Genomic DNA, 13,950 nt, shown 5'->3' on the forward strand with positions numbered 1-13,950 from the left:
TACCAATCAAACTAATGAGTTATAATTATTCAAAATGGCGCCATTTTATGTGACGTCTAAAGATGTAATCAAAGTAATTAATTGACTAATTATTATTACAATAAGCGATAGTGTTTTAACTAATAAGTATTAACTGGATCTTTGATCTCCTTTTGGAACAAAAGCCTAAAGTTATCTTAAATTCATAAACATAAAATATTTATTGCTCACAACAATTCCTCAGTTGATCAAGTCGTGGGCAATAGCAGGCCTGGCTCACTCCGCGCGGTACATCCGATAATTACCTACAGCGAAGCGCCCCGCCGGCGGGTATTATATCAGTCGAGTGTCACGCGCGCGCCCGTCAGGACGCTGGCGTGCGTTGTAGTACCTAATTCTATGATCGAAGTATTATTTAAAAATGGACATAAAGAGAATGAAATATTATTGTGCGGTGTTCGGGTGTTTAAATTCGAAAAGAAATCTACCGGATTTATCTTTTTTTTCGCTTCCCAAAGATGCTGAAAGGTATGTTGGCCATGTAGGTAATCAATAATTCTTAGGATAGTATATTAACCTAACTTACCATGACTACTGCTCAGAACGCGTTCGTTCGTTTCAGCCAAAAATGACCTCCACTGCTGGACAAAGGCCTCTCCCAAGGTTTTCCATAATGAATGCGTACTTACCTACATACGTACCTCATTACAAATAAGTAGATTAAATATTTTTTTACTAGACACTACTAGACAGCAACCCTAACAGCGTAAGAAGAGTTCAGAGGCACGCGATAGAAAGAGACAAAACTTGTAGGTGAATAAAATTGTAGGTACGTAGTGCTGTGCGAGCTGAATTCCACTGTATCGCGTCGTAGCAAGACTCGCATTTATTTAAATCGTCTTGCGGAGTAATCCTTCTGTACCTGTACTATTACTTATTCTGTGGCAATAGCTACGAGTATAGGTTCAGGTATAGCTCGTTACTCAGTCAGTGCCTGAGGCATGGGAGCGGCACGGGAGGGGGGCTAGTTCAGTGATTCGTCCCACAACAGGATCACTGAATTCACACACTGAATTCAAAAAAATACATATTTTTTGTTCTGGATTCGTCCCATTTAATTTATTCTTTGATATAATGAGATTTAGTGCCGTCAGTTAATGAAATAAAAGAAAACATGAGTGTTAACAGTTATGAGTGCCGTTTGACCTCCCAAACACACCCTTGCCGCTTCCATACCTCAGGCAGTGACTGAGTTGAGCGCTAGACTGTACTAAAATTACTTTACCAACATTTTAAGTCTAAAGCCCGGTCGCCGAGCACGTAGAATTTCGTCCAATGACCCCAAGTTACCCATCCTTATCTCTCGCGCGTAATTATGTTGCTGTCACGCTCGCACACTCACTGCGGACGCCCGCGCGCCCGTCGGTGCGTCGCACAGTAGCGACAGCAATATAATTACGCGCAAACGATAAGGATGGGTAGCTTGGGGTCATTGGACGAAATTCTACGTGCTCGGCGACCGGACTATAGGTACCTAACCATAAGTAATTATTTCAAAGGGCATTCAAGTTGTATAAAGCTTTAATAAATAAAATATTAATTCCTCAATTGAGCAATTCGACTTAATAGTATACAACACGCTGTCAATTTAAGTATCATTTGTTAAAAATAGCGCATTATATCCGTATTCACAAACATTACTATGAGGTTTCACAGTGCGCGTGGACGCACAGGGTGACACACGAACCAATCGAAAGGTGCGATTGTGGTCAAATACCTGCAATTGTCTAGCATAAAAAAAAATCACGAGCTCTATTCAACGCTGTGCGTTCGATTTGCTGCTTCACTTAAGCAAGCATCGTTTGTGAATACGGGCGTATGTGCATTACCTATGTGCCGTCATCTGACATTACACGCCTGTCAGTTTACTATAAAATCAACTGAGTAGTGAATAAACTTGCCCAATAGCAATCTATCTGAAGTACCGAATATCAATGTCTTACAAAACTGGGAGCTGTGGTAGTGATGTGCAAGCAACCGGAACATATCGATATAATTATTTTCGGTTTCCGTTGTTCCGGTTTAGATAAACGACTTTAGATTAATATTTCTAATTAATAGATAGTGGATTTAATGTCTTAATAGGATGGTAAATTAGACATAATCACCTTTATTTTCCATTAATTAGGTACACTGGATTGTCTAGCGATATGGAAATAATTGCGGGAGGTCTATGTTCAGCAGTGGACGTCCTATGGCTGAAATGATGATGATGATTGTCTATGTTTTGTCAGCCAGCATTGTTTGTTTAAATTGTGTGTATTGTTGATCCTATTTTGAAATTAAACTTTTGAGTGAGTTTTAACTTTATGTACTGGACCACGATGGGCGATGGCATAAGTAACAGATCTGATTTAATGAGATTTTTTTCTTTGGATTGCTAGAAGAGAGAGAGAGAGATCACTTCCTAGTCATAAGACCAACTAATTAATGTAATTTTAAACTATTGTATTGTACATAATGTATGTACCTAAGATACCTATATCCTGCTATTTTAGTGAGCTCATAAACCAGATTCGTTAAATACAGAATCGATTGATTTAATATGAAAACTTCCCGTTATGGTAATTTATTATAGTATTGTGCTACCTAAACAATAGCTTCTGACCTAATGATTCCTAATGTGACCTAATGAGGCGCAGACCACCGACTTTTAGTTGGCCGATAGTTAGTTGGGCCCGATTCTAATTTGTACGAAGAATCGGCCGATACCAAATCGGTGTAATGTGCGCACTTTCATACATCTCCATACTGATCAACAGCCCGACCCAACTATCGGCCAACTAAAAATCGGTGGTCTGCTAGCTTTCCATCGACAATATCCGGTTTTATCGATACCTCGCACATCACTAGCTACTTAAACATTAGGAAACGCACCAGAGCCTTCTACGTGCAGTTCCACTCCGGATATGTGTTGTGTCGAAATGCAGAAATAGCTTTAGGAAATCTTAAGGAATTAGAATTTTATTTGATTACCCTAAAGGTTACGGGTTGCCAACTGGTTTTGACCTGCCTAGCCCATGCTAAGATACTTTGGTAATCTTGAAAACCAATAGATCGAGTAATTTTTAATGAAAATGCCCCTATATAATTATCTTACTTATATCTTACTTAGTCCATGCCAACATACTTTGACAATCTTGAACACTAATAAGACCTATTAAATTTACACTAGCCTTAATTTGAGAAAAGTTCTCTTTGATTGCAATGAGAAATAATGTTATAAGTAGGTACTTATAGGAGATAGGTAGGTCTATATCTTCAGTCAGTTTCTACGTGTCTCTTCTCTACATATTGTAATAATACTCGTAAGTCTAAACTAATATTTTAAAGACCAAAGATTTAATTGTTTGTTTGTATTGAATGGGCTCTGAAACTAAAGCACCGATTTGAAAAAAAAATCCACCACTAAAGCCCGGTCGTAATGGCGCTCGCACACTCACTGCGGGCGCCCGTCGCACAGTCGCGACAGCAATATAATTACGCGCGAGCGATAAGGATGGGTAGCTTGGGGTCATTGGATAAAATTCTACGTGCTCACAGACCAGACTATAGAATCTTATATTATTTCTGATGAGCATAGGCGTACGAACTTTGTCAGGGGTTTGTTAGGCTTCTTTTACGTAGCATCCGTGTGGTTAGGGTTATCCACTTTTCCCGTGGATGTCGTAAATAGCGACTAAGGCACAAATAATAATGTGAACATCGAGCCTTTTCAACCTGACCAGCCAGTGTGGGGAGTGTAGGCAAAATCCTCCATATGCCTCTGGAAAATTAGAGGGTCATGCTCCTGCAGTGGAGACTAAATGACCTGATGATAATTTAGAATGAGATACTTATTTAGAAACTCACCAATAAAGCAATATGAGGTAGATACAGGATGTCATCTTCTTTATGACCCTCAGACAGTTCCTCCACCCAGGTCAGAGGATGCCTCGGTATAGCTGATAGGGTCCCATTCTCGTTGAAGGTCTTCACTTCATGCTCTAAGGCTTCTCTGAAAGAGAAAAAATTATGTAGAGTCTACAAAATATCATTTTTTTCTTGGAAAATATGACCTAAAAGAAATCCATAGATGCCATAGCGTTTGGCTTGATGCACTCTTGTCTTTACAAACACGTAGAAGTACAGTCAGCGTCGTATGTAAGAGACTGTGACACCCAATGTGGCCAAAAAGTTGAAAACACAACCTTATTCCAATCGTAACAAAGACGTGTTCCGAACTTATTGGCCACTTTGGATGTCACGAACTATTTGCCGCTGACTGTATCACTGAGACTGTTGTAAAATTGAGTTACTAAGTATTTATCTATTCAATTTAGTCGATTCTGAGTAAGCAGCAACCCACACTCCTTCAGTAGATGCCGTAAAAAGCGACTAAGAGAAAATTAATATGCGAGAGCATCATGCCTCCCCAACCCGTCTGGCCAGCGTGGGGAGTGTAGGACAAATCCTCCATTTGCCTCTGGTAAAATAGAGAGGATCGTGCTCCTGCAGCAGATTATAAATGACCTGATGGCAACTCACTTGTAAACGCTGCTTCCTTGACTAAGAGACAAATATGCGAACATTAAATGGGCCTCCTCATATTCTCCATTTGCCTCTATAGTCCGGTCGCGCTCGCACACTTACTGCGGCCGCCCGTCGCGCAGTCGCGACAGCAATATAATTACGCGCGAGCGATAAGGATGGGTAGCTTGGGGTCATTGAACGAAATTCTACGTGCTCGGCGACCGGGCTTTAGTAAATAAAGAGACATAGTCGTGCTCCTGCAGTAGATTCTAATGATGATGGACTTACTTGTACACGTAAGGGCCGACTTCCTTCACAATAATCTTGTCTGCTGTACCAGCCATGTACTCTTCAGCGTTGGTGATGTTGAACAGGAACACTCGGCAATAGAGATCCACTTCTGGCTTTCGCCACATCTCGAAGATCTCGCCGCCATCTTGGAGGACCACTTTCTGGAAGGATATGGGTAAATATTACTCTTAGGCTGAGTAGCTCCATACAAAAATCACCGGTTATTGTTATTGTTACGGTTAAAATAAGGTAGTGCAACTCAGCCTTAAAGTTGTGTTTTGTCGTAACTGTTTAAAAAAGCGTAATATTTTTTTGGATCGTACAACGTGATAGATAAGTTTTAAAATATGCATCATATTGTGTCGCACCTATGTCGTTAGATTACAAGGAAATGTGAACTTAGCAGTTCCACCCTGTAGCAACAGCGATGCCCATCGCAATGGGACCCCACTCAGCATAGGCCGTGGCCCACGGTGAGGAAGATCAGGACCCTGGTATTCTTTATGTCAATAACATTGATGGCTTGAATTGAACTTGCATATTTAGCCAATCACAGGACAAAATCACTGAGCTTAAAACGAGCTTTAAGCATTTAGTTAATTCAGTTGTGTCACTTAACCACGTACCTGTTTGAATAAGAAGTCGTATGGATGTAGGAACAATATGAATCCACCGGCTGCCAGCGCGAAGAAACCCAGCATCAACAGGATGAAAAGGCCTGGAACCAAGGAGAATATACTTTTAAAATTTGCAATAGCAATGACATAAACCATTGAAGCTTTATTATCAACATTTCAGCCACTGGACGTCCACTGCTGAACATAGGCCTCCCCCGATGATTTCCACATCGCCCGGTTGGTAGCGGCCTGCATCCAGCGCCTTCCTGCTACCTTTATGAGGTCGTCAGGCCACCTTGGGTGGACTTTCCGAGATTTACATGAACTCATTAAAAGAGTTTAGTTCTGATCGCGGTTACTAGATGGCGTTGATCTCTTTTTACATCGCGGTATAGTTTTTACAAGTATCGGATTGCCTCACAAAACTCTATGTCATAAGCACATCAAGTTGTATCTATTCACGTTGTAACACAGAACGAAAATCTGATGGGCTATCAACTATACACACACTCACCTATACTAATAACTTTTTCTGGATCGAGCACACACATTAAAAAGGCAATATTCTTACAAAAAGACTAGGAACAAATTCATCATTTTTGACGTTGGTAAAATATCTTTAAACATTCTTTAACAATTAAATAACACTCATAATATGAAACAATTTGGATTTAACATAGATTTAGTCTCAAATAGAGAAGTATCAACATTTATACGAGTATTTTCTACAAAAGATAGACAAACACTGAAGTAAGATATTGTTCGGAAAAGTGGTGTAGTATGACTGACAGATCTTGATAGAAGATCGTTTTAATGAATTTGTGTTTATCTATACTAATATTATAAATGCGAAAGTAACTCTGTCTGTATTGCTTTCACGCCTAAACCACTGAACCGATTTTGATGAAATTTGGCATAGAGATAGTCCCGGGAAAGGACATAGGATAGTTTTTATCGCTGTATTTGAAATAGGGACGCGCGCGATAAAGTTTTTCTGTGAGACAAAATTACACGCGGGCGAAGCCGCGGGCGGAAAGTTAGTGTTTAATATAAAACGTATAGAAAGATTAAGTTTTTACTGTAATCAATTAGACGTTTAATGGTGTCATAAATCTTTTATATTTAAGATATTAAATTGCAAAACGGTTATTGGATAGCACGTATGTATCTGTTATGTTTTAGTAGTTATTTCTTTTATACAAAAGAGTTTATTAGTTTTAGGAGTTCTTTAATAATAAAAATAAAAGTTCTCCTCGTGCTCTGTCCTTATAATATTATTATTCAAATCATCTGTACTAAACTTATACTTTTTGCCCTTGGTCTTAACAGGGTCACTTTAGTTCTTTTTTTGCCTAAAACCTTATTATTTTTAATCTTATTTGGAATCGCAATGTGAATTACCTACAGTTCTAAAATTATACTTCTATAAGTCGATTCTCATCTTCCAATTTTATTCCTCCTATTTTCTTCTGATTAATTTCGTTGCGTGTCCAATGATAGTTTAACTTTCCCCCGGAAAACTTCACCTTCGCTGGTTGTGTTTTATTGGCGTTCAAGTTGTAAATCTTGGCAACACAGGAGTTGCAGCGATTTGGATGGATCAGTTATAAATCTAAGTTAGTTTAAAAGTTCTCTTGCTGTCAATAATTTACAATTATTTCAGATGCCAAATAAAAATCTGTAGGTACTATTAACATAAAGCTGAAGAGTTTGTTTGTATAGTTAAAGCGCTTTAATCTCAGGAACTACTAGTCCCATTTGATAAAAATATTATTGTGTTGGATAACCCTTTTATCGAGAAAAGCTTTAGGCTATACATCACCCTGCAGTCAATAGGGGCGTAGCAGTAAAGAAAAATGTTGTAAAAACGGGAAATATTAATCCAAACTATTTTCACGCGTACGAAGTCGCGGCCCGCGGGAAGAGCTAATAATTCGATAAAGTATCAAGGTATCCGGTCACACTGTTTCCCATTCCACCCCCATACTACCCGATGGTGTGGGGTTTCGTCGACTTGGTGTTTTGCCAAGTTATGTAATCCATTGATGTTTGTTAAGTGTGCCAAGGCCGTTTACAGAAGCTGTATGCTTTTGGGTCGTTGTTACGATTTTCTGTCTCTATCATACTCAGTATAATGTGTTCTTTTCGAAAAATTGCAAACAAAATTGTGTTATATTGAATTAAGAGTTTGGTTTTAGAACTACAGGTCTAGCTTTAAGTGCCTGAGGTGAGGGTTTTTTTATGCATAACAAGGCAGATATTTGACCACAATTTTTGTGACGGTCACACGTCAGCGAGACTTCAGATTTGTATGCTCTGTCACGTCATAATGTCAATGTACATACCTCAGGCACTGACCGAGTTAAGCGCTTGACCTATAGTATAGATGAGACATAATCTAAGGCTTAGTATTGAAGCAATGGTCGCTTACTATGGGCCTCATAAGAAGGCTCAAGGTCACCCAAAGGGCGATGGAGCGGGCTATGCTCGGAGTTTCCCTGCGTGATCGAATCAGAAATGAGGAGATCCGCAGGAGAACCAAAGTAACCGACATAGCTCGCAGAATTGCTAAAATCAAGTGGCAGTGGGCGGGGCACATAGCTCGTAGAGACGATGGCCGTTGGGGCAGGAAAGTTCTCGAGTGGCGACCACGGGCTGGAAGACGTAGCGTGGGCAGGCCTCCTACTAGGTGGACCGACGATCTGGTAAAGGTCGCGGGAAGAGCCTGGATGCGGGCAGCGCAGGACCGTTCATTGTGGAAAACCTTGGGGGAGGCCTTTGTCCAGCAGTGGACGTCATTTGGCTGAAAAGAAGAAAGAAGATTGAAGCAATGTTGTAGCATTTATAGGAGAAAAATTGCTTGGATATTTCAGTAAATCCTTTTTCTCGAGTCAGAAAAAAATATTTACAGTCAGCGTCAAATAGTTCCTGACACCCAAAGTGGCCAAAAAGTTGACAACACAACCTTTTTCCAATGAGGGCTATCGTTTTAGCGCTCACCAGTTAGCGCCACTGTAGAGTAAGGTCCTGTCACTTGCTAGTAGCGAAGACAGTGGCACCAACTGGTGAGCGCTAAAGTGGTAGGAGGACTATCGCATTTGCACTCATCAAGATGGCGCCACTGTAGAGTAAGGTCCTGTCAATCGCCAGGGGTGCCAACTGTTAAGTATAAAAACGATAGCCCTCATTGTAACAAAGACGTGTCATGAACTATTTGATGCTGACTACATAGTTGCATTTAAAAACAGTATAGAAGTTCATGACTATGTAATAATTATCTAGATTGCGTAGTATTATGTATAAAATTTATGATTTACAATGATTTACTAGGAAGCAGGAAAAAATACATTTTAGTATGTCAATTACACACAATCATGGCGTTATTTCCATACCACCGACTTGTAGGACTGTTGTCAAGAACATTTACGATTAGATGTAAATTAAATAAATAATATTACTATTTTGGAGTTAAATAGAATATTATTTTTATTTAAAAAACTGCTTATAGATCGCTTACTGGCGATAAGACTGCCTTTTAATTTATCAACTGTTGTGTAGTGTGTATAAAAAAGTATTTCAATTCGTTTAAATATTGCGTTGCTGGTACCTTTAGTTAGTGCACACGGCCACACTGCTAACTATCCATTTCCGTTTTTGCTCTCGCTCTCATCAAATGGTGATTCTTTGCGATAGAGCAAGACGACATGACAGGCAATGGATAGTTAACACTGTTGTCGATGGTACAAAGTTGAAAAAATCGGAACATCCAAAGCAGCCAAAAAGTTCGGAACACATTTGTGCTGTCAACTTTTTAACCACTTTGGGTGTCACGTAGGTAGGGGAGACCTAGGAGAGTTGTGACAGAGGTGAGTTGTGACAAGGACGATTTCTCCTTACTTATTATAGTTAGGAAGCTGGTAAAAACGCTTGTTTGTCGCTTTTATGACGCTCTTCTTGACTAAGTACCTGCAGCCGGCGCAAGAGACACGGTTACGTAAATATGACGACTGTGTACAAAAAAATGCGAAAAGTAAGTTTTTCTTCAAAATTTTATTTCAATTTATATCATGTTTTAGTACATGTGCACTGTTGTGTTATTTTTTCTCAAGTTGAAAGGTTATTCAGGTCTCAAAATGTAGCACTGATCTTTTGTGTGCGGATCGTGTTTAGAAAATAAAAAATATTATTCGAACCAAGTCGTCATTTTAAACACCTAGGAGAGTTGTGACAGGCTGTCACAACTCTCCTAGCTTACTGAATTTTTCTGATGGGCCATTTCTACGATGTTTTTAGATGTTTTTTTGTGTGTTAGTAGGTTCATAATTTGTATGTAATTGCATGCTGCTACTTTTTTGATTCAGAATGCCCTCTATATGGCTTTCTATACATGAAAGCCATATAGAGGAACTATTTGCTAGAGTCGAAATCTAGGATTAGGTTAAAGGGTTAAAGTTTAAGATAAAATATGCTGCGACCTCTTACAATCTAAACTTGTCAAGATATATTAAGAAGAAAGAGGCTTATCAAGTAAACCCAGAAGGCGAAGCTCCGTCTATGGATTTTACCACCGCGACTATTTTATTTTTACAGAAGAGGAAGAAAATATAGCAATAATGTCAGCTAGAAAATATAATTTAAAAAAAAATTAAGTGTCGTGGGAGAAAAATGAAAGCTGGAGAAATATGGCTTAAACTGTGTAACGACATCCTATAACTATTTGTTTTAATTGGTTCTAAAGGATGATAAAAGTACTTTTTTGCTAAAAAATCATGTTTCATTGAGTATTATGGTATTTTGTATATCTAATAGGTGGAATACAATGCTGTCACAACTCACCTCGGTACCTGTCACAACTTACCTCGGTGCTAGGAGAGTTGTGACAGAGGGAGTGATCTAAGATTTTGGTGATTTTCATAGAAACCCTAATACTTTAGTTAACTTTGGTAATTGTTTCGAAAACAGAAGGAACGGCGCCACATTAATTTGTATGATTCATAGCTGTGGAATGTTTTTTGAGCGAGATATGGCCCTTAAAGTAAAAATTGTCACAACTCTCCTAGGTCTCCCCTACTATTAGACGCTGGCTGTACAAGCTTTGCTTAATAATTAATATTTTCTTGCATTAATGCCCGTTTTTACCATCAATCCCTAATTTTTAAGTGACCCCTTTGAAAACAAAATTCCTGTTATGTGTTGGTACCATAGGGTCACTTAAAAATTTGGTATTGAAGGGGAATACGGACATTATTTCAATCAATCAATCAATCAAATCATTTATTTGTAAAACATAGGTAAATGTGGAATTCAGGTAATATTTTCATATTACATATTGCAGGGCGTCACATGTATACCTACCTCTATTTTTGCAACAACATATAAATTGTAATGTGACATGCAATAAACGTTTTGAATTTGAATTTGAATTTGAAAAATCGAAGTCGATTTTTTCGAGTTTATTTAAAAGCTTTGCTTAGTTTGGGACTAGATGACGCTATGTAAAATTGCTCAAAACATTTCGTAGAAGACCAAGATTTTTTGTTATTAAACTATTTTTGTTACATGACGCAGTTTAATATCGATGGAATATTACTGCGTTTAACTAGGATTATCCAATCCGGTTGGTTTAACCTTTTTATTTATAACTACAAAGTAACAATAATAAAGATGTAAAGGTCATGTGGTTATGGTTATGGTCAACAATTTGCGCGTCAATATAAGAAATATATCATAATAATATTATACGTTAAATCTATGATATTACAAAACAAGGCTGAAAACATAATACACTAGCCACCCGCGACTTCGTACGCGTGGATCCCGTTTTATCCCGTTAGGGTTGGAATTTTGTAAAATCCCGTATTAGTGAATACCCACGTTCTAAAAGGAACCCCCATGCAAAATTTGAGACTCCTAGCCCTAGCACTTGTAGTTTCTGAGATTTCATGTTGAACTATGCGGACTACAAAAGCTAGGTAGATAGATAGATAGATATATTTATTTGCATCACCATAATGTAACATAGGATAGATAAGGCTTAAAGCTAAATAGATCATTATGGACCCTGTATAGGTCTATAATATAATCTACAAAAAAGCATTCAAGTGCTTTTTTATCCGTTGTCTGGTAGGTAACCAAGTAACCATAGGACAAGCTTTGCTTAGTTTGGGACTAGACAGCGCCTTGTAAACATTGCAAGGATATTTTTTTTGGTGCTTAACCTACAATAACTGTCTTTAAAACGTCATTATTAGACCAGACGAATTGAGATGATCGTCACCTTCATGTCATTTGCCTAATGACAAGACAAGAAGACGTAGTTAGGTATAGTGGGTATAGTTCCAATATACTGAACTGTCCTATCCATGACATTGACAGCGGGGCGCCACCGTCAATTCCGGATCGCTGGTTCCGATTTTTGCCATGTTGGAAACCATATACTTAGTTAACGATGGTAGCGCCCCCCTGTCATTGAGTTTGGTGGGACAGTTCAGCGTGGGCACATGAGTAAAGTCTTTACTCATGTGGCGTGGGTCATCTATAATCCTACGTCTGACTTTTCATGATATCATTCTCATAATATTTAAGAAACCACAAAAACGGAAGTACATAATCCAACTTACAAAGACTAGACCCATTTTAAGTTTATCCGGGTTTATATAATGTCATCGCCTCAAGGAAAACATTAAAAATTAGACCACGACATTGTTTTTAATATTTCAATGTATAGTACGTGTGAAATGTGTTTATTTTGTATATAGCCGGATGCTATGTTAACAGCATTGTTGTGTTCCGGCAGTTAGAGGTAAGATAGCCAGTTCCTCCGTGGTTGAGGATTCCGGGTGAAGCTCGCTTTCACCTTCGGCCTGATCGTCACTTACCATCAGGTGAGATACAGGCCAAGAGCTTCCTCGTTGTGGATAAAAAAAAAATGGAGGCCGCTACCAACCGGGCGATGTGCAAATCATTGGAGGCCTATGTTCAGCAGTGAACGTCCTGTGGCTGAAATGATGATGATAAGGCATTGGTCAGCTTGTGCCATGTAAGGTTTTACCAAACTTAAGTGGCAATACTATTCCTACCTCTCGTTCCCACCGCTGCAACTCCTGTGAAGCCAAGATCTACAGCTTGACCGCCAATAACCCAACCAGTGAAGGTCAAATTTGTCCCGGGGGAAAGTCATTAGAAACTGTCAAACTTAAGTGGCAGTGGAAAGCCCGCATATTAGTCATAGAACTGATGGCCGTTGGGACAAAATAGATCCCGAAATCTGGAGGCGACTACGGGCTGGAAGACGCAAGCAGACCTCCTACTAAGTAGACCGACGAACTGGTGTAGGTCGCAGGAAGCGCCTGGATACGGGCAGCGCAGGACCGGTCATTGTGAAAGTCCGTGGGGGAGGCCTTTGTCCAGCAGTGGACGTTTCCTGTAGTTGTAACGAACCATTTAAGAATTTGAACTTGAAATGCAGCTGCTTCTCTGAGGTTAACGTCCAAACGAGTTAGTGAAATGCCAACCTTTAGTTAGCCAATAATTTTATTACGGAAGTAGACTTGAAGATATATACTCGTAGTTGATCGGAAGTGATAATATTTAGTTTGTAGAGATTAATTACTGGTTACTTGTTATGCTAAAATTAGATTAAATCGATCTTGAAATATTTGCTATAGTTTTTAGTTCCGGAACCACCAATAGATGCTTAACTTCTGTCAATGTCTAGGTCAGTCTATCTTATCCGATCTCATCATCATCTGATCATTTTGGTCTCCTGAAGCACGACCCTGTCTAATTTACCAGAGGCAAATGGATTTGTCCTACACTCCCCACGCTGGCCAGACGGGTTGGGGAGGCCTGATGCTCGTATATTTGTCCCTTAGGCCCAGAACAGACGGTGAAACGCAACTGCAACGAAACTGCAACTGCTAGTTACTTTTGAGTTGCATCTAAGTTTCTGCCATAGCGTCCGTTGAGAGACCACACATGACGCGACCAGTTTGAAACTTTCAGTTTCATTCATCAGAACCATCAAAAAGTTGCAGTTTCGTTGCAGTTACGTTTCACCGTCTGTTCTGGGCCTTAGTCGCTCTTAGGCAGAGCGGAGGTGATTCTATTCCATTCTGTCGAAAATATCTCGGAGACCTTGATACATGAGGTTGATGCAATATAAATAAATAAAATAAAATACGAAGGTTTTATTTATTTTACAATCTATTTACGAAGCCTTCGGAGTTGTTTCTACAAGTATTGTACAGGATATTTATTTTTAAGGAAAACCCACACCTAATTAATTTAATGCGAATGGAATAATGACATAATCACCTCAATCTGTCTGTGCGGGTGTGCATTAAATTATGAGCAGTTATTATAAATAATAATTTCTTGTTAACTCCATTAAAATTAAAGTTACACAAGCATATAATACTTCAACAATGCTAAGTATAACTAGAATTCAATTAAATATGATTGTTTTAGGTCATCCGGTCTCTACTGCAGG

General features: G+C 39.0%; 1 protein-coding gene across 2 annotated transcripts in view; it reads right to left on the reverse strand.

Annotated features, from left to right (window-relative positions):
• LOC135085669 (lysosome membrane protein 2-like) overlaps nucleotides 1–13,950 on the reverse strand; it is a 68,064-nt gene that overhangs the window by 13,850 nt on the left and 40,264 nt on the right. For both annotated transcript variants that reach the window (XM_063980460.1, XM_063980459.1), the window contains 3 exons: nucleotides 5,469–5,560; nucleotides 4,840–5,003; nucleotides 3,892–4,036 (listed from right to left, as the gene is read on the reverse strand). In XM_063980460.1, coding sequence (XP_063836530.1) covers nucleotides 3,892–4,036; nucleotides 4,840–5,003; nucleotides 5,469–5,560 — 401 coding nt within the window. The remainder of the gene's footprint in view (nucleotides 1–3,891; nucleotides 4,037–4,839; nucleotides 5,004–5,468; nucleotides 5,561–13,950) is intronic.

This window comes from Ostrinia nubilalis, chromosome 29 (assembly GCF_963855985.1).
Source record: "Ostrinia nubilalis chromosome 29, ilOstNubi1.1, whole genome shotgun sequence".
NCBI classification, from domain to species: domain Eukaryota; kingdom Metazoa; phylum Arthropoda; class Insecta; order Lepidoptera; family Crambidae; genus Ostrinia; species Ostrinia nubilalis.